Genomic DNA, 21,684 nt, shown 5'->3' on the forward strand with positions numbered 1-21,684 from the left:
TCGAAAGTGACTTGGAAAACCCTGTAAGCGAGAGGAAACGAAAATAATGAGAGATCTTTTCCTACTGAACGATAAAACAGAGCATCATGATATGTTGAGTCGCATACATTTGAAATTACACCACATGTTAAATCAACTTAATATTATATTATTTTAATAACTATTATACCTCCAAAGTTAATAATTATTCCCTGTAAATAGGTTAAAATGTTGGGATGGCCTTTAATCCCTAAGCCTAAAATAATTATTCATAGTCTAAATCATAATCCCTCCTGAAAGCGTAGCCGTAAAAGCGTAAAAATTTTATACACAAATAAAAACAAAAACTAAAACTAAAATTCGCTATCAATCACGAGCTCAACTCATTTCACTCGAACCGAATTCCCCAACAACCCTAAATAACACTTCACCACGCTGTACATTAGTGGTGTGTGTGTGGTTTTGTTTTTTGTCTGCCCAATACGACCCGTGTACGTTTCGAAAATCGTTCATAAACATCCATCTGTGCGGTTGATAAAATGGCTAAAATGGGGGGGGGGGGTATGTGGAAAAATTCTAATGCGCACCCACATTTGCCACACAAATGCGCCGCCGCCATCGCGTTGTTGAATGGTTTAATTGAGTGTGAAAACACTTAACCCCACACATCAATGGGCACACACCCTAATAAAACTGAAGCCATGGTGAAAAATGAAAAAAAACAACAACACCCAAATACCTATCCAACGGCCGGAGAAAGGATGACGGCCCGTACGAAAAACTGCGAAGAAAACAACATATTTTGGGGCTCAAAAATTCACAAATTATGACAGGCCAATAAAAGGAACCTTCGCCACGAAAGGCAATATCGGGGGGGGGACTTACATGTGTTTCATAACAGGATAGGGTTTCTTTTTCGGGGCGATTTTGTTTGCCGATCTTATCGTTTATCTTATCATACACTTCTGCTCTCAGTACCCTGCCCAGTTCCCATAATCGCAGTAGCCGGGGCATATTTTGCGAACCTTTTATGACCGGTCCAAGGGAATACAGTAAGAAATGCAAACTCTCCAAAACCCATGAACAGCAATCAGCAGTAGCCTTATCATCGTTGGCAGTGTGTCGAGGACGGGGTGAAGAAGGCAAGGTCTCTGTCCAGTGTAAATACCAATCCAACCCCAGAGTAGGACCAAGTTCCATACATCACTTGATTGACAATCAGTGTGCAGTACCCGTGGTCGTCGTCGTCTTGGATCATTGTTGACCACAAACACAGACACACACGCACAGTTGATTTTTCCTATCGTATGCAAATAAATCTCTTCTCGCTGTTTGCGATCCGCTTCCGGGTTCGAAAGTGTCTCCGAAGAAATCAGCTTTATCAGTGGCCAAGTCTTATCTGTTCGAATAACCTCCAAAAGGGAAGAAATGTCGAAAAACGGACCATAGATCTTGTGTGTGTGTGTGTGTGGCATGAAATATCGATTTTCCTCGGAAACAAGATTCCGACAACGATGTTCGTCTTGGTGCTGCGCTGCTCTTGCTGCACTTTGCTAAGGTTTAGAACACAATACAACAGAACAACAAGTCACATTGGGACGGGCCACATCTGCTAGAAAGATTTGTGTCGCTCGCATTCATTTCATCTCTCGCCTACGGGGGGTTCTGTGTGTGTATGTGTGTATTTTTGTTCGTTTGGATCATTTTTATACGAGGGAATGGTACCGTTTTTCCCTGCACTGCGTGCGGAGCAGCAGGACGGCTTTTACTACACCTACAGTGGGCGTTGGGTAGATGGCTTTATTTACATTTTCTAATCTTGATCGTTACTATCGTCCATACAGAGGCCAGACAGAGGAGAACGATCAAAACGAGGTGGGATTAAATGGCCACATGAAAGAGCTACGGAAAGTTATTAGCTTTTCTCCTTCACCGTTCCCGTAAGAAAGTCCGACTACGGAGAAGTGGAGATAAGGTGACCTCTTACAAAAGATTGGGTATTTATTTATTTTTTATGTTATTTTAAACATTTTTTTTTTCAAATTTTGTGATGAATAATTTAATTATATTTGTTCCGAAACTGAACAAAAATTATATAATTTTTTATTTCCTGGTTGTAAAAATGTAACCAGTAACAATATTTCATTAATCGTTTTATAGATATTTTATTCTATGCCATCAATTATTTAAAAAAATCCAATAAGGCAAGAAAACTTTTTAGCTTCTATACTGGATAACCTATTTAAATTTAAATTAAATTTAAATAGGTTTTGAAGTTTCAGTAGGTTTACATTGAAGTAAAATTTACACCAACATGCCTTTAACAGACGGATGAAAAAAAAAATCACAGAAATGAATTGAAATTTTGTTGGACACATTTTATCAGTTTTATAAGCATTTAAAAAAAGCCCAAGACATTTCTGCCCTAGCTGGTGAACATTTTTATTATTTATTATTATTATTTGAAACATTTCAGTTACTAACTGTCAAAAACCGCAAACGGATTTTTTTCTTAACGAATCATAAGAATTATACGAAAAACTGGGAAAACCCAAGAAAAAAGAGTTCTATTAGTTCTCAATAGAAAAATATTGAGTCCTTACTGTGCAATATCGAAATATCGGAAGGAGAATCGAGTTTGAATCTGTAGCAGCCGATGTCTCTACCAATCGTTCATTAGGCTAGTACCGAACACTTAAGAAATTCCCTAAATTAATTTTGTCACTAGTAATAAAAAGAAAAAAAAACTTTTTTCAGAAGATAAAATCTCCACACAGACATTCAGGCCCCACCTTCCCCTACACTGCAGCTAGCGTAGGGCATCACCCCAAAATGCTGCCCACAGAAGAAGAAAAAGAAGAGAAAAATGCTTTAAACCCCACACGCATACACACTCACGTGCCACCTTCAAAAACAGCATCCAAAACAAAGGGAAAGCAACAGCAACAACAGCAACAAAACACAAACACACTCAGAAACACATTTCATTCACAGCAAATTGCTCACCGAATTCGAAATCAGAATTGCACCGATTATGGAGAAAGGAACTGAACAAAAAATTACCGCATACACACACACACACGCGACAAGTACACACACGCAAGCACAAACGAACGGTATCGTTGGCGTAATACGGCGTTTCGCAACTTTTTCGGATGCTGCGCGTGTTTTTGATTTTGATCGATATTTTTTTGTATCGATTTTGACAGTTCGCCGACACACTCTCCCCTCCGCTCCCTCCCTTCGCTGCTGCTTCTCGTCGTCCACTCTCACACACGCTGCAAGGATATCTGCAATCTTCTGTCACGTTGGTTGGCGAAGAAATCAAACAGAGGAACAAAAAAACTGGCTTGCTCACCACTGTACAGATCTGTTTTCATCATAGTGTGCGTATTTGTGTCGAAATGTGTGTGTGTGCGCACATTTGCATAACGACGTAATTGCACTTTCGCTTGGTACAACTGCAACACAACTGTACCAAGTTTCGGTTCCTTTTTATCCTTTCTACTTACCACACACACAGACAGACAGGCAGACAGAGCGCAATTTCCCTTTATCTTCACGGGTCACACACACGGTTAATTTTTAGTGGCATTTTTTTGCCTTCTGCACGCACGCACTGCCTACTTCGAACGATTGTGCTGTACAGCACGATGGTTGCGTGAGGCACACAACCAAGCACACAAACACACGTGTAAGTTTTCACCCATTCGTGAGAAGCTAATATCGTGAACACACATTTATGGATTAATGTCGGGATATCTCTCGCTCGGTCGCTGGCGACGCATCGACCGTAACAAAAAAACAGGATCACTCACAGATACGCACACACACCAATACACAGACCTTGTTCCCCGAAAAAGGATAACGCACCTTCCGAGAGGGCTCGTGGTGAACAAAGACGGCAGACCACTGCTCAGTTGCGTCGGGTTCGCTCTATCGCACGCAGCATCATACAAACAAAATACACACTCTCGCTCTCTCTCTCTCACGCACGCACACACGCGCAAAGCGCAAAACGGCTCATGCTCCTTTCGGAGCATTTGTTCGATCGATTGTGTACTACACAACGCGCACGCACACCACAGCCAACATCATCATCATCATCATTGTAGAAGCAGCAGCAGCAGCATCATCACCACCCGACAAAATACAAGGCATGCTTGATAGATTGAACAAAATAACACAGCAAAAAGGCACACTTACACTGCAAGGAAGTGTATTAAGCAATTTAGAGCGAGGGACTTACGTCTAGATACACCTATGCCGGATCCTACTCTCCACAGGGTCATCAAATTCAGGGTGAAGGTAAAAACCACCTCTGTTTTTTTGTACTATTTTGGATCATAGATACCCACACGATTAGATAAATGCATCGATTGCGCTCGTTGTTTGTGTGTGCGTGACACGGACGGTAGCACGCTCCTCTGCTGCAGCGCAGTTTAGAGAGCACACCGCACACACAACTGTCGATGTGGTGGTAGAGCCTACGCGGATCGGAAAGATGTGCATTAGAACACACGGCGCGCCTGCAATGCCCGCAGCATAACCGCGATGTTATTATGCAGATGAGCTGCTGCTCCCCTGCCTACACGCGCGGCGCACACTTTCGCCCTTCCCACACACACACACACACACGCCCATTCTTGAGAGGGGTCTACCGGACAACAAAACACACCACACCAAAGAGCGCTTATAAAACACGGGGAAAATAAAACATGCACAATCGATTTACGAAGCCAGCGCTCTTGCTCTTGCGCATACAAACAAAAACCTTCCGCACACCACCGAACACACACACACACAGGCACACACAGAGCCTCCCTTTTGTGGATGGCCACGAAAAAGACACGAAATTCTCAATTGCAATTTAGGAAAACATCTTCACCGCCATCATTCCTACATGAATTATCCTGCTACCGTGGTGCGCGAATTGTATTTACCACCAACGAAGCACACTTTTCTCTGTCACAAGAGCTCTTGTTTTCATTGCCTTTACCTTGCTTTAAACCATTCCACTGGAACCGCACCGGAATCGGACGACCGACGACACAACCGCACGCGTTGAAGGTTCGTTCTTTTTTGCAGGCGTGTGTGTGCGTGCCTGCCTGAACGGTACGAGGTGCGCTAGCGTGTGGTAGGCGATACACTGACGTTGCTAGCTGTGTCGGTTTCGTGCGGGCAACTGTGGAACGTTTGATTGGCGTGTGAAAATTAAGCTAAATTGACCATTTTTGTTTGTATTATGAAATATTTTGAATATACAATTTGTTGAATTCTTCTTTTTTAACTAACCTACGCTAAATTTGTTTCTGTCCGCAATTTAAATGGTAAATTTGTGTTGCTTCATGCTCGTACGTGTATCACCGACCAATCGTTTGCATGCGCTTCGTGCAGCTTCGGCTTTCAACACTGTCAAACGTTTGACGTTTTGTCCCCGGTGAAAATGCTACGCTAATCAGACGATATGAAAAATTTAAAACCAGCATGACGACGGGTGCTTGAAGCTGTAATCTTTTTTCTTTTGTTGTTACATTGTCATCGTTTATTGATATCGAAATATTTTTTACGACCATTTAACTATGCACATAATCAATTAATTTTTAACGAGATAACTAGTAAAACACGTCACGTTTACCGGTAATTATTTTAACGATTTGCACTTAACAGGGTTTCTGTTTACTACGAAATAAAATAATGTTATAGTCCCTAATACTTCTCCTTGTGTCTTTTCAAGCGTAACTGTTTCAAAATCAAAGGTCGATGGTTCGAAAACGGTTTCAGAAGTGTATTTACGCACTGCAGTTTACACTGCAGTGCTGCAAAATGTCATGAGCATCACGAGATGTTTACCAACGAAAACAATGAACATATCCGTGGTAGCTTGATGCTCATAGCTGATAATCAATGAAAGAGCGTCATGATATTCCGAACACGACGTGCGAGTGCTTGAGTCTATCGTGAAACTGTGACTGACAAGCATATTCATGATTTTTTCTGGCTGTGTCATGACTGAAACGAAGCTCAAATCAGCACACGTACAGAACTGAGATGTCTTACCTCTGATCATCACAGTAGAGCTCGTGACGTGACTATGTCAGTGACATTTTGTCAGAACTGATCACGGTAAGTCATAAAATAGTGACTGACCAAGCATTGGTATCTAAAATGTTACCAAGCATGTATTGGTCACATCGATCGTTTTGAGAATCACCACTGGTCATCACAACTGAGTACGTGACGCTGACACGAATGTTGTTTCTGTCAGATTTTTTTTTTATGACATTGACAGTAACATTTTGCAGGACTGACTACAAGTATAAACACTCACATTAGATCATCACGATTTATGCCTCAGTAATACCACAAATATTTATGTTTCTCAATGACCAATAACGATTAAAGTAAATATACTTATCCTCACTTTTTAACCTAACGTTCGTAGTATTTTATACCAGCATTTATTGAAATGTATCTTACAATTGTATCTCTCTGGAATTCATTTTGTCTCTCTCGCTTGAAACTCCCTCTATACGAGAATGGCTCAGCTACGCCGCTTTACCTTTAAGTTAAACTTTCATTTAATTCATAAAACTACAACAACAAAACATACCTCCTTGTAACACATTTAAAACAAAAACTAATCGTTAAGCAGCAAATCTTGATCCTGGATGGAGACTGGCTCTACAAACCACCTTCCCCAAACCGTATACTGTACTGTGTGGCACGCGGAATTCTTCCTTCCCCTCTTAAGTAAACACTGCCCCTTCAACGATACGCAGCGCCCTAAACACGCAGCCCTTCCTTGCGCTTCTCCGATTTGTCCCGTTCGCGCGATTCCCGATCCTCGCGCCGATCGCGCAAATTCGATGCCGAGCTGCCGCGGACCAGGCCCAAATTTAGCGGTGGCAAAGCGGTGCGCAGATTCATCAGCCGCTTGCTGCGCTCCACATTGCGCGACCGGCCACCACCCTTGGCCAGCGAGCTGCTGCTAAACGTAAGCGAACCGCTGCCATCGTCCGACCGGCCCATCTCCACCGCATCAGCGCTGCGACTGTTCGCCCGATCGATGCCGGACACGAACAGGTCCGACTTGCCGTAGTACCGTGGCATCGACAGATCGTCCGTCTGCGACTGTCGATTGATGCCCGCCGTCTGGATCGAGTACAGGCTGACCGACTCCCGGTACTTCTCGATCACCGGCGTCTCGAGGTAGTTCTTCGGCAGGTTCGAGTACGAGATGGCCGGCACCTCCGGGGTCATGCTGATGGAGTTGTACGTGCTACCACCGGCACCACCACTAGCACCACCACCACTACCGACACCTCCGGCACCGCCAGCACCTCCCCCGCCGGACGATATCGTGAAGATGTCGTTTTCGCTGGCCGGACGGATCGAAAAGTAGGGCAGGTCGGCCTGCAGATGGCTAATCGTTTTGTTGCTCGGTATCGATTTCGACAGGCTAAGCTCGGAGAAGTTGCGGGGCGGTCGCAGGACAACTTCCGAATCATGCCATCCCTCGTCCGAACCGTCGTCCTCCTCGACGATGGCCGGTATAACGACGATCCGGCTGTCCCGTTCGTCGAGCGAGCTGCCGCTGCTACCTGTAACAAATACAGTGAAGGTTAAACAAGAGTGTGTCCTGGGGAAAGTTTTAATTTGGTAAATTTTTAAGCATTTTTTTTTGTACAAAAATCTTGACTGGCGTGGTGAGCTTGCTCTGTTTATGCGCGCATGTGTGTGTGTGTATACGGGTATATGTTGTGATTGATGAGTAAATAAGTTTCAGTAAGCAAACATAATAAAGCGAAGAGACAAACGTGCTGCGTAGGTATATAGTTAAAGCATGTTTAACATTTACAACTTTATAAAAAAGGCAAATAATAATACAAGTAAGCAACTTCAGGAAAAAAATAACATCAAAAATTCAAATATCACTAAGTAATAGCAAACAAAAGAGAAGAACATAGCAACAACATCCAATCAGAGTAAAATAACAGTTTGCAAATACAGAACAAGGAAAAACTATACATCTTAGCCATATGGTCATACGCCTAATAATTATAATGTCCTAGTGTCGTTAGGCGTAGAAATTTAGTACAAACTTTAAATAATAGTGGATAGCGGCAAATAAAGTTTTCTTTGCTTTTTAGTACAAACAAGAAGTTAAGAATGAAAATCTTATCGAATTAATAAATCAATCAAAAATCAAACGGCATTTCATCTTATTTTTTATCATCTTAAAACGATCAGTTTGCATGCTCTAGCGAGATAAATTATACAGCAAGTTCGTGTAATTTTTTCATCCAATTCAACTTAAATTATTTGAATTTTAAATCAGTAAATCAAACAGCAATTAATTACCAAACAAAAATATAATAATGGCTCACCAGTTAGTTTTAATTAGATTTTTATAGACAAATAATGGGGAGGCGGGTTCGAAATATTCTACACAAGGTACTCAAATGTTTTACTTTGATGTTGGTTAACATTGGCAAAACAAATCAAAATGATCATCCCTTATATTGATTTTGAGGCTTGAACTTGAGAACAAACTAGAAAAATGTTGATTTGTTTCGAGCCAAAATGTTTTTCCCCCCAAAATCAAACCTAAACAACTATAAAACTAAGGTGTGCTCATAGTAATTTGTAGTGAGGCACTGTACAGAAGTTTTTAGAACAAAGTTTAGAACATTAGAGTACAAGGCTAGATTTTGTACCAAACGGATCTTGACGACTCCTAATCTTACTAAAGGCAGTCTATAAGATAAACACACATAAGTTGGAAATCTTTGATGCTACTTCTATTCATTACCAATTTCTAACGGTCTACTACCTCGGATATTGGTTGCATATTAGTACACACACACCCCGTGCTGAGTTAGTTCAATGAGAGCGACTAGTTTGAGAAGGAAGAAAGGAACAAATTTAGCACAGCAAAACCCAAAGCCAATTGCCACTACTTTGCCTGGATAATTGTTGAAGGCGCCGGGTAACACTTACCTGCCCCCGCAGCGAGTCCTTCCATTTTCCGCAGCATTTTTTTTAAACCGATTTTCCTCAATATAAACCCAACATACCGCCCTAGTAATTGCAAAGTAACATTCCTGCAGCCCGTAGTTATTGCTTGATTCTGTCCGGACCGAGCCAAGTTGGTTAGTACACACTTATCGAGGTTAGAGAGGATTCAGTGAGAAACGAATTCAAGCTCCATGCAGAAGTAGATGTGTTGTGTTTTCGCCCGAGAGTTTAACGGTTTACGCCAATCGTGCTTGAAAGCTTTCGTTCTGGTTTACTCTTTCATGCACCACCTTCCCGAGAAGACCATAAGGATTATTTTTTGCGTGTTGTCTTTGGTTTTTTCAGCTACAGTTTAATTCTAGTTGTTCGTTAGTTAGTATGCATGCGATTAGATATTACTTATACACTAAAGGTGACCCTCGTCACAGTTGATCGCCTCTCTCTATCCCTCTTTTAGACACACGTTTCTTCCCAATACTGTAAAGGACTGCACCGAACATCTGTATGCGATCACCGAACTACCCGAGTCAACTACTTTTGACTAGCCATTCAAACTCTTCTTGTTAAACTTCTGCCCTCTGACCATGATGTGTGTGATGAGAGGAAACTTTTGTGTCCCGTGCTTTTTGCACCCGCCACCCCCGTTTCTGTACGGTTCTCGGTGGTTTCTGTGTTCCTGTGGGCGATTTCGGTACCGATCACAGTGCGGTGTGTCGTCTGTGAGGGTGTTTGTGAGTAGCCTTTTGTACAAATATGTCGTCATATTTTTTTTTTGTACGTTGATTTTGGTTTGCTGCATGGCCGTTCGTTATGCTCTCCCCCACACCGAAGTGCATGTTTCTTTGTTTGTTTGTGTACGTGTGTGGGTGTGTGTGTGTAGTGTGTTATATTTCAGGTGATCCCAGTCAAAATCCCGGTGAATGAGAGACGGTGGGGTGGGCAAGATACGGTGGTTTCGACATAAAGGCCAAACTTCTAGTTACCTTCGAGCCGCTGGAGAAGCTTATCGGAGCTGAGCTCCCGACCTTCGGCACCGTCCTGGTGCAGTGCCGGCGCGGCCGACTGTTCGCTTTCGCCGGCGGTACGGTTGCCCGCGGTGGACGCCCCCACCGGTGTCACCTCGATCGGTGAACCGGAATCGGAAATGGCAAACTTCACCGACGCCGGTGAGGTCGCTTTGGACGTCGGCTGCTTCGGCGGTGCGCTGGATTGGAAAATTTGCGAATTAGCAAAGATGGCCATCACTTCCGGTGCCAGCATTGGAACGTTGGTTTGAATTTCACGCCGCAGGTCGTCCTCGTGTATTTTTGAGCTGTAGGTGGAGAGGGGGAAACACAAAACGGGAAGCAGTTTGAGTGAAAGAAAGTGGTATTTTTTGTAAAGCTATAGCTTTCGTCATTGATATTTGTCGATAAAGAGTATATACTAACACAATTTTTAATTTAAACATTGTAAAATAGTTCGAAGAGAAGCAAAACATACTAAACAAGAATAAAAAAAAATTCATATTCTACACAAAATAGATGTTCCACAGCTAAAGATGTATGGTCTGATTGAGAAGAAATCATTCAGGAAAATTTAATTCGTCGATGAGTTGTATGGTACCGAATACCCGAAGATACGCTATGAAATGATTCAAACATCTAAACATTGAACAAACTGTTGAAGTAAATACAGTCATTAAAATAAGTTCATAATTTTGCGATTTAAATAACTATATTCAGGAATTATTCGAGTAATCGAAAATGGTTTGTTAATTGTACAAAAATTATAATTATCATTTCAAAACGACACTATTGCACAGTGGGCAGTTTGGAACAATTGCCGGGATAAAACTGTGCGGGATTTCTTGTTCAAATTCGACACATTTGATTGGTATTATTGCTCTTTCGATAGATGGCGCTGCTGCTATTAATGTTTAAATATTTTACACGGTCGTGTTCTCAAAAAATCATGCAATTTTAGTATTTTTTCCTTTCAAAAAGCAATATATCATAGCATTTGTGGTCGCGCTCGGTTGCAGCTAGTTTTGTTTTGCCAAATAACAGGTAATATAACAGCAAGTTGGGTATAAATTGAAATTTAAAAACATAAAAACTTGGGAGCTCTTGAGTTTTTTGTGTCACAGGTTTGAATAATTAAAAATGAGTTACTGTTTTTTATAAGATTTTTTTGTTTACAAATTAGAGATAACTTTAGAGATATCATGACGCATAAGAAACCTTAAAAATATTTCTTTGGGAATAATGGTTTAGTTTGTAAAGGTAAAGAAATCAATCAAAAGAAAAATAATCAAAAATCGCAATGATGTCAAATTTTGATGATTTTTAACTTTTTAACTATTTATTAGTAAATTTCAAAAAAAAAAAGATTTATCTCATTTGAATATCGTAGGTATTGAAAAAATTACCTTGACAAAAAGAGGATTTTTATTTTGTAGATTACATCCCGAAAAATGCCCACTGTGCATTGATCATGTTCACTAATTCTCAACTTTGACTTTATTTAGCTTTGACAGGTTATGATAATATAATTATATAATAGCACTATTCTGTTAATAATGTAACAATTTGACTTCATTAGCAAGTAAATAATACCAATTTCAACAGGAACGAACCAGCAAGCTAGATTAATTTAAGAAGTTGAAAGTACTTTATCAAAATAATTATTCCCCACACATCAAGAAATTTTCAAACATGACTCTTAAAACAATCTAAAGAATCATGGATTGTTTGTTGACTCTTTAATTTAGATATTTCTGACACTTTCATTCCATAACTTGAACGACTCCTAGCTTCCGATTGATTTTTATGATTCTTTTCCAAACATTTATGAATCACAACATCTGTTGTAGTTTCTGTACAAAAACACAAACAATAGAACATTTTGATAAGAAACTAAACCATCTTATTAGTTTACATATTCTCCTCAGCTGTCGAACACGCGCCAAATTAACACCACAGCTTAAAGCAAACTAATCGACGTCTTAAACTAAACGTATCAACTCATTAATACGTTGTTCTATCATCTTAGTATCTCTTCAAAACTATCCACTCACTCCCACCCGAACTCATATAAGCCCCCCAAAGTGTCTACCATATACCTTACCTCATCGACATGTTGCGAGGAATGCCGGACGAAACGCCCGGCTGCCGGCAGATTGGTGCATTGTTGTTTTCGCCCGAGTCGCCCGCCGGGCTGCCGTAGTACCCGTTTTTGTTCTTGTTCTTGGCCGCATGCTCATCCTCGTCCGGATCGTAGTTAACTGTCGTAGGGTTGGAAAGAAAAATGCGAAAAATGAAACAGTCATGTGCAGTAGGCATTTAGTACCGATAGCTTAAAGTTGCTTTCTCAGCTTTCTCAGCTTGCTTGCTAGTGGCTAGTGGTGCTGCACGGTGACAGTTTGATAAATATTGTCCTTTTCGATGGTGTGGCAATGGGATAGAGTGACTTTATGCTCTAAATATTTGGCCTGCCCCTTCATACCCTGATTCGATGCCCGGCTTTGTGAGCTGCTGGTCATTATTCTTACTTAATTACGTGATACGAATGTAATTACGGTTTCTTAACCGCTTGCCAAACTATAAACGGACGCGGGTTAAGTCGAGCATTCGGTAAGAACAGAGTCCATCTTCTGGGCTCAATCTGCTGTGTCCAGTGCAGGGTTCTGAAGGAGCAAAAAAACGCGCTCACACACATTCACCCGTTTTCTCTCTACATTACGCTTCGTGGCATGAAAGTACGACATCGACCAGTTCGATACGTTCGACCTCCTTTCTGCGGGAAGGGTTCCTTTTTCTGCAGTGGTTTCTGTTCAATTTTTCGATAGAAGCTTGCATTTTTCTTACATACAAGTGTGTATGTGTCTGTGTGTGTGTGTGTCGATTCTGGTCCTAATTGAAAGCCACCGCAGCGAAATAATTATCTCCGCTTTCACCCCTTCGGGGACATTTTCGGCCATTTCACTTTAGACTCCGGTTCCCGGGGCGACCACACTCTTCTGCGTGGTCTCTCGGAAGGAAAAGCTAGCGAAGAAAAACGGCTCCTACCAGGCACAGTGCTGGTTTCTTAACCGCCATCCACCACCAACTTGGCTAGTGTCTCCATTTATTTGTCCGTAACTAAAATAAAGGCTAAAAGAAGGAGCTCCTTTTTTCTTGGTTTCTTTCTCTCTCTTCTTCTCTCTCCCTCTCTCTCTTTCTCTTTCTATATCTCTCTCGCTCTCTCTCTCTCTCTGTCTCGTTATCTCTCTTGTTTTTGGTACGAATACTTTCCTTTTCCCACTGTGAAGGGTTCATAATTTAACCAGCCCGGCGAATTAAAGCCATCGCCCAGGAGACCACAACGAAAGGATAGAAATCAATTTTCCACCCAATAGAAAATTCCTCCCTCCCCCATTACGGATGGCAACCGGGTCCGGATTTTGGGAAGAAAATCAATCGCTTCGGTCGGCTTAAGGAAGAATTTATATTGTTTTGCTGTACGAGATGTGATTGAATGTGTTATTGAGAGTAAATCAAGCATGTTTTTTTTTAAATATTTGTACAACGAATAAATTGCTTAAAAAAAATCTGCATTTTCTTGTCCACTCAATGCATTTTTATCCTTATATTGAATCCATCACATGAAGCAATAGCAATATATTATTATACATTTAGCAACTTTTGTTTTAATTTATCTATTTCATTATTTGGCTTTCGATTGAATGGTAGATACATCGTAAATTATACAGATTAATTATGTTATTCCTCTTAATAGTTGTTTAAATCATCGGAATTGATATGCTACAGTGCTAACTATACTTATAGCCGTACTAGTTGTTTTTAGAACAAAAAATAATGGAAGTGTATTGACGATTAAAACAACTTCAGAGACCTTTTATTGTTTTTTTACACACACGTGGCGCGTTCTTAGAGTCATCTAATGAATCATAATTATGAAACTAGAAATATTCGTCGGTGCAAATAATAATTTAACATACAGGCACCTTGCAGAATACTTAGACCTAGTACTACTCTTCGGAGCCAATGACGCCCTGTTACAAATGGCCAACGTTTACAACTCGTTAGGGAGCAGCTGCAGATTTTAGTACTAGCTTAAGTAGCATGAGAACATTTTTACATAGTTTAGTTTGACGCTTTAAAAACATGTTATTCATTTTACCGTTCAATGTGTGTGTACTATATTTATTTTGTTATTGTGACAGTGCAGTTGCGGTCAGTGTTGTTTCTCGCTTTTATTTAATTTTTATAATTATAAGGATGTTATGTAGGATGAATATAGCTGGATGACATTGTTCAATAAATAATAAAATAATAATAATTATTATTATATCGGAAAAAAGCAAAGGCATTGTAAATAGTGCAGAAAGGTAGCAAAAAAATAAACAGTAAAAAAAAGGTCTAAAGATAAAAAATATAATACTAGTACTCCAAGGCTAACAAAAAAGTGGCCTAACAAAAATAATAGAAAGTATAAAGCTCGAGAACTAAAACAAAGAAATCAAAAGCAATGAAACCAATGCATTAAAATTAGCAGCAAACGTCTGAAAAGCGTTGAAAAATAATGTTCACCCCGGCAGAGAAAAACGGAGTGCAAATTTATCCTAAAACCACCGGTGGTAGATGTCCCCGTTTTCCACCTATTTTTCCCGCTCATCCCCTTACACTCTACCACACCGCACAGCTCCGCTATGTATGTGTGTGTGTTGGAGGTTATCCCGAGCCGATTTTCACCCGGCCAAGGGCCTTGACAGAAATTAATAAAATCATTACCGCTTAGCCCGGAGAAAACCGGTACACGCTATATCTATGTCACTGCGCCACCGTTGTTTCGCTGCATTTAAAGCGCACCATGTAGGTGAGGGAGTTGGTAAAAGGGGGTTTGCCAGTTCCAGCCGGCGTTCTGCACCCTTTTGCCAGCAGCGTATTGTATGCACCGAAGGTATGCACCACCTTTAGCGGGCGCACGCACACACACACACACACACACACACACACACACACACACACACACACACACACACACACACACACACACACACACACACACACACACACACACACACACACATACTTACGCTCGATCCACTGCGGTGCAACGACGTACGGGAGCGAAATTAATTATCAGTTCAATTATCGTTAGTATGAAAATGTGTCCCGTGTATTCGGTGGGCACGGCCTGGCAACTAGCGCACAGAAACATACGCACCACACCCAGCACTGCCAGAGTGTGTAGCAAAGGTGCGGGGTACTAAGCGCTAGAAAATATGCTCGGATACCGTTGACTAGCCGCGGTGCAAATTCGGTGCAAAATTAAATATCAACAGCATTGATCGGCAGCAGCAGCATTTCTCCGCCGTGCCAGCTGCAACGGTGGAAAACGCAATGCTGCAATGCTTGGTGTGTGTGGCCGCCCCACCACGACTCTACCACAGACAGTTGTGTGGTACCGCAATAGGTACGGCAAATGGCACAACAATAATAGACAAAACAATGCGCCGACCAAAGCCGACATCAAACGGTAAATGTTTGATAAACTGTAGCCGGCGGTAAAGGAACGGGCGAGTACGAGAGGTATGATGAATTTCCCCCCCAAAAAAAAAAAGTATCCTCGGTCCCTCGGAAGTTCACGAGCAAACCCCCCTTTTTGGTGGATATACCATCCAGGCTGAGGTACAGTGAACGATCACCGTCGAGACTAGAACGTCAACGATGGGAAGCTCCACCCGTTGGGACCGCGTTGGGCTGGGGTTTTCGGTCGGGCAACATCAAATACGCTGCTGGGGAACGCTTTAATCGATCCGGAGCGATACACCAGCCGTGATCGATATTGTCGTCTGTCCGGGAATGCGAGTTGATAAGTTAGAGGGATTATACATTTTTAAATGGTTTTTATTCGGAAAAGCAAGTTAAAAAGCGTTAAAATTAACGTTGAGGCAATGAGTTGAGCAACGAGTACTAAAACGCGTGCAGTGAGATTGCATACTTTCAGGCGTTTTTTGGCGCAAGCGAGGAACGCTGCACATTTTCCAATGTTTAGTAGAAGGATAAAAATAAGTTGGAAAGCATAGACAACTCTTTCTTGAATTTTATGTAAATAGTGAAATTTTAAGAGATATAAAAAAAAATAATAATCCAAATCAAAAACTAACCAATTTCTTTTTCAGCGTCAGTGCCGGTAAATGACATTTAGCTAACAAAATTTAAAAAGAGTGTGGATTAAATTATTAGAAATTCACTCGAAATGAAAGTATCGTTACTGTGAATAGCTACTGAATCCATATCCAAACAGGATGCTGGAACACCCATCCCGGCTGATGTATACCGGTGAACCTTTGGCTAAAATTCCCACAGGTACGGGTTCAACGGAACCCAAAACCCGTCCCCCAACTAACCAGCTCAGAGCGAGTCCTTTGGTCGTTCATTTCCGTTCCACCCGATGGAAGCTTTACGCACGTTAGTTTCCCCCCAGCAGAAGCGAGCGATCCGGCATTCGTTTCGATCAATTTTGTCATCAATCGATAATTTTCGGTCCGCTGACAATATTTGTTGTAGTTTGGCTTCTTTTTTTTTTGTCGCATGTATCTGAATTTTTCGCAACATTGTTTAGCCGACAGCCACTGCTACATGCTACAAGCAACTAAAAGAGAGAAGTGCGTCTGCTCTTTTATCTACTGCATTCACACAACGCGAATGCCGCCAGAAGCTGTGTAGAGGGACAATGTTTCGATAACGTAATTTAGCTGCTGGAATGAAAAGGGAGGATTTTTTCGTTCTCAGTCTCATTCTGTAGGCCCGAGCCCCGCAGACGGTTTTATTAGCAGTATATTTTTATTTTTAGCGCGCTGCATCACTGACCTGTGCATGCAAATAAACACACAAAGGCACTGCTGCGAACCTTGGAGTAGTAGTGCATGGGGTTTTTTGTGTAAGTAACGATTGGATGGAATACACCTAACAGGCGAAAAGGATAGGACCAATTTAAATTGATCGCGGAAGAGGGAGAGAAAGATAGCCTAGATTAAGTTATCCTACCTCACATTGTGACGAATTGAATTACGCCAATAAATATTGTCAATATGCAATAAGCTTTTACAATAAAGTGCAGACGAATCATGCACTACTCGTACATAGTTTGAGGCATATTTGAAATATGCGCTATAAAAACAATCTGTGTTAAGAGTTTTTAATTCGCACAATACGAGCTATATAGCGGTACAGACCACTTAAATCAAACTGCATCTAGAAGAAAATACGGAAATGCACTTTGAATGATGCGCTATATGTAGCAATCTTACCAAGTGATTCGTCGAAGCAGAATTTTTCCTCAATACAATTCCAGTAAAAGTCTTCCCAGCAACTAAAAATACTGAAAAATATAAAAGAGAATAAGAAACTGCATTACAAGGACACACGAGAAATGTGATATTTGTTTAATTTGGTAAAGATTAATATGTAATTAAATTGCACTTTATTTGTAAGCAATAATTAATTTATCTATTTATTATTTTAATATAAAAAATAAATAATTTTGACATATCATCACATATCTTAATTGTGAATCTGTACCAAAGATACAAAAAAAAACATTTTATGTAATGATCAGTGAAAACATTCGGTTAAAACAACGGAAAATGTAAATACAACCAAAAATATGTTGAAAATCAGTCATTGGTAGTTCATTCCAAAAGTTTTTCTTTAACCAAAATTAATTATACTAATTCAGCTCCAACTTACCATTTGCAGCACATGTTTGCTTGTTCTTACGCTTGATTCAAGCTACCGACCACAAGTAAACGTACCATTCGCCTTCTCTGAACGCACAACGTATTAACACCAAAACTTTACACAACACAAGTGGTGGAATAAGGTTCACTTCCTAACGCTACTGCACTACTAATACAACCATTCGGTGACACTCGGATACTGATGTTGCTGAAGATTGAACAGAACGGAGCTTTTGTAAAACTATCACAGACTTTACACACTGGATGAAAAATAATCAGTTCAACCCTGCTAGCGAATTCACTTTCGTCGTTTCCGTCTGGAGCTGGTGCACCACATTCTTTTTGCGCTGACCCGATTATACTGAGATCAACTGCACCGCGATTAGCCAGCAGCTGAGGATGCGAATCTGTGAACGAAATAAGCAAAAAGAAAAACAACCATCATGAGTACTGTGTGCTTGTGCTGCAAAATATTTGATTACTGTATTGAACGAACCAAACCTCAAACCAAACAATCACGGCCACCGCGCCAGACGGGAATGACTGGGGCACGATGGTATCGTAAATCAGTCACATGGTTGCCGACAGCCGACAATGACAACAAAGCAAAGCACAGCACACACCAGTTAGACATACCACCTTCGGTACAGATTTCACTCACCAGTGACGAAAACGCGTACCGAAACCCTTACCTTCCGAAATTGTTAATACACCGCCGAAAGGTGAGTTTGCTTGTGTATGTATGAAAGGGGGTAGAGTAGAGACGCACAAGCATACTGATAATGACAAATACGCTTCGCATTCCGATACCCGTACCCGTTATTGTTGGCGCCGTGTGGCACAGGGTAGAGATACCCGTGTACAAAATTCACAAATGAGGACGCCTAACGTTTATGGGAACACGGAGCAACAATACCAGCCAAAATGATTACAGTGGACAGTGCACATGGCGAGCTGAATCTGTGCTCAATCCGATCACTCGTAAAGTTCTTTCCCGTACAAATTATATGTAGCCTGTTGCATTTTTTTGTATGTTTTCAGTTATTCTTTTAGTTTACTGTTAAAAAAAAACATGTTTAATTTTGTGGTCTGGATGAAAGCTTGAAATCTTACTAGCCATGCTACAACAGTCGTGTAACAAAATTATTTTGCTATTAATGTTCGATTTGACACATTTAACCCTTTCACGACTATAAGATTTCCAAGACTAAAAATGCCAATACAATACTATTGTTAATATAAGGTGAGATAATAGTACGATAGAAAACTCCAAAGCTAAAAATAGTACATATAAATCACTACAAGGTGAATCTTCAAGGGACCGTCAGCCTAGAGGAATATTCATGTCGAGGAAAATTAATGAAAGAAAATTATAAAAATTACGAAGTATCCAAGAAAACACGGGAAAAACAAGGAACATCCTTGGACCAATAGTTTTGTAAACTATTATCAAAAAAATTATCTTAAATAATTTCGGCAGCCAAATCGCATATGCTGCTTGAATGATATTCGTCTTAGGATGACATCTTCATCTTGAAGAGACATAAAATGTATGGAATATGATGGACCGTGAAAATGTTCATTTTAAAGAACCAGAGACTTCATATTAGAGAGATTTCACTGTATTCCAAATAAGTAAATGTAATGCAAAGCAATTATGTTAGTATAAGAATTATGGATCACTTATTTAAGTAATATCAAAATAATAAAAATGAATAATTAATTTTGTTTTAAGTAGCTAAAGCAATTTTGCGCCATTCACAAATACGATATAAGAATTGTATTTTGTTATCCATTATTTTATTGGTAAAATTTTAAAAGTTAGATTAATTCTTGGAAACCACCTCTGGGAATAAACTCGCTCTTCTTTTGTTTGAGATTTTGAGTGAAATATTGAGGCACGGACATTTTGCTCCAGCCTCCCATACGCAAAAAAGTCACACACTCAATCCTTATCGAAGTAAATACTAATCATGTGCACCCGGGCGTGTAAACTGTATCGATGTGCTGTCAGTTAGTTAATGTAATAAGATTGTCATAAATAAATATATCCTAATTGTGAATGTAAACAAAGCCTTGCTAGAAGTATTTTTTCTACAGAAAAATAAATCACAAAATGATATGACACAAAGACACAAAAATGGCTAGAGCCAATACAATCTTCCCGTGTAAAATACACTCGTTAAAGATACAAATTGTAATTACACTGAAAGATTTTCAATCCAGATAATGAAAGCCCACAAATCCTTGGTGGCAGCGGCAGGGCTATCTCCGTTGCACTTAACTGCAACTGCATCGTAACTGTGCTGCGGGCAACAGATTACAATGTATGCGGTTTCTGAAGCGGTTGGAAGCAGTAAATTGAATCACCATTTCAAGCCATTTTCAAGATGACACAAAATGATGAGAAGATGTCCGTAGTATTGTACTCGGGCAGGACGGCTCTGCGAACAAAAGCACCAAGATTTCTATGGATAATTCATTATCAAAGTGTAACTGAACGTTGCTCCCTTTTATGGTCCGCATTACGTATTTACAGTATACACCCATTTCTAGCGACAGACACACTTGCGTCAAGCGAGGGGAACAACGAACGCAGCTCTTTCCCCCGCAGGTCATCACCATGACAATCAGCGAAGTGTCCTAGTGACGTGTTGTCGGGCTGTAAACTTGATTCCTTTAATTACTGCCAACCAGCCCTGGCGCGGAGGTCACACGCGATTTCCGGGCCAGTGTACCGACAAGCTCGCTGGCCACACGGCACCAACCAACCGACCAACCAACCAACCAACCAACCAACCAACCAGGCAACAACTGTTTGCTCGAAATCAGAAGGCGCGGAGAAGCATATTGTTTGTTCGTTTGCAGCCCACAGTTAATTTGATTAGCGGTAGTAGCTCCTGCTCGTGCTCCTCCGTCATCGCGCTCCTGGTTCGCATGGGGAAGGTACATTTTTCCTTCCCATTTCGCCCCTCCCGAACAACACGTTGCAAAGCTGTTTACATGCCGAATTTATACGATTGCCTGCCCATTTGAGTGCACTTTTTTGTCTGTACAGGAGGTTCCTTTCGTTTCGCTTTTTTGATGTTGTTGTGTGAAACGAATAAATATTTAACTTAGCAAGTGTTTCACACTGCACTTCCTTGCTGCCTTGGTGCCCAGCGAACATCGCAATAGCACCGCCCAATGGTAGTGATTTGAGCAAATACATACAAAAAATTACCCACTGCTGTTAAAAGCTTTAGCAACAAAAATGGGTGGAAAATGTCACATACGTAGCAGATCTGATGATTTAACGAGCAACATACATGCATGCAATGAAAGAAGGAGAAAAACTAAGGGGGGGGGGGGGGGCAGCCGCAAACAATGAGCATGTAAGAAAGTATGATTTAAATAAACAAATGAGTTCGTGTTGTTAAAAGCAAAATTTGTTTTCGGTTGTGAAGGATTCGGTTGGCTCATACATTCGAATTAAACATCATAAGTATTGATTCGCTGGTGGTCCCCGAGATGACAGGTAGTACCTCCTATGAGAAATGCGCAATACATTTTACAATTTTATAATTATTTCAAGAAGGTTCCAAATTGTAATATATGGTCAGAATTATAGGAAATAATTAATTTATCGGTTGAAATACGTCAAGTATAATTACACGAAAATTAAATGATAAGTTTGCGGATGTTTTCGGACACCCATTAATAGTATATTTCTTGGACCATCTGTATAATTTTATCCTTTCCACAAAAGTGGAACCCAAATTGTATATTTCCACTCTTCAATATTGTAGTTCTTTGTTAAATAATGATTCAGTAGCTTGTACGTTATTGAAGCTATCTTTATATCCCTTTTTTATAAAGACTTTGTAACTCTTGTATTATTTAAAAAATATTTGAGTACATGATAAAGTTGTAAAATTATAACAATAATTATGATAAATTAAAACAATAACGGGCCA

At 40.5% G+C, this 21,684-nt stretch overlaps 1 protein-coding gene and 1 long non-coding RNA gene across 9 annotated transcripts in view; both read right to left on the reverse strand.

Moving 5' to 3' along the window:
* LOC121596960 overlaps nucleotides 1-5,369 on the reverse strand; it is a 33,429-nt gene extending 28,060 nt beyond the window's left edge. Inside the window, exons 1-2 of the long non-coding RNA XR_006005345.1 lie at nucleotides 5,275-5,369; nucleotides 4,979-5,198 (exon numbers count right to left, since the gene is read on the reverse strand). This is a non-coding gene — a long non-coding RNA (uncharacterized LOC121596960). The remainder of the gene's footprint in view (nucleotides 1-4,978; nucleotides 5,199-5,274) is intronic.
* A 1,074-nt stretch (nucleotides 5,370-6,443) lies between these two features.
* The window catches only part of LOC121596603, a 44,725-nt gene continuing 29,484 nt past the window's right edge, over nucleotides 6,444-21,684 (reverse strand). For 5 of the 8 annotated variants that reach the window (XM_041921696.1, XM_041921692.1, XM_041921694.1 and 2 more), the window contains 5 exons: nucleotides 17,739-18,135; nucleotides 17,300-17,370; nucleotides 12,109-12,265; nucleotides 9,984-10,312; nucleotides 6,444-7,583 (listed from right to left, as the gene is read on the reverse strand). In XM_041921696.1, the coding sequence (XP_041777630.1) occupies nucleotides 6,766-7,583; nucleotides 9,984-10,312; nucleotides 12,109-12,265; nucleotides 17,300-17,370; nucleotides 17,739-17,752 (1,389 nt within the window). In that variant the 5' untranslated portion in view covers nucleotides 17,753-18,135 and the 3' untranslated portion in view covers nucleotides 6,444-6,765. Of the gene's footprint in view, nucleotides 7,584-9,983; nucleotides 10,313-12,108; nucleotides 12,266-17,299; nucleotides 17,371-17,738; nucleotides 18,136-18,224; nucleotides 18,352-21,684 lie in introns of those variants that run through there. The other 3 variants (XM_041921697.1, XM_041921698.1, XM_041921699.1) reach the window with 3 other exon arrangements.

The sequence above is a fragment of the Anopheles merus genome, chromosome 3R (assembly GCF_017562075.2).
Source record: "Anopheles merus strain MAF chromosome 3R, AmerM5.1, whole genome shotgun sequence".
In the NCBI taxonomy this organism is placed as follows: Eukaryota; Metazoa; Arthropoda; class Insecta; order Diptera; family Culicidae; genus Anopheles; species Anopheles merus.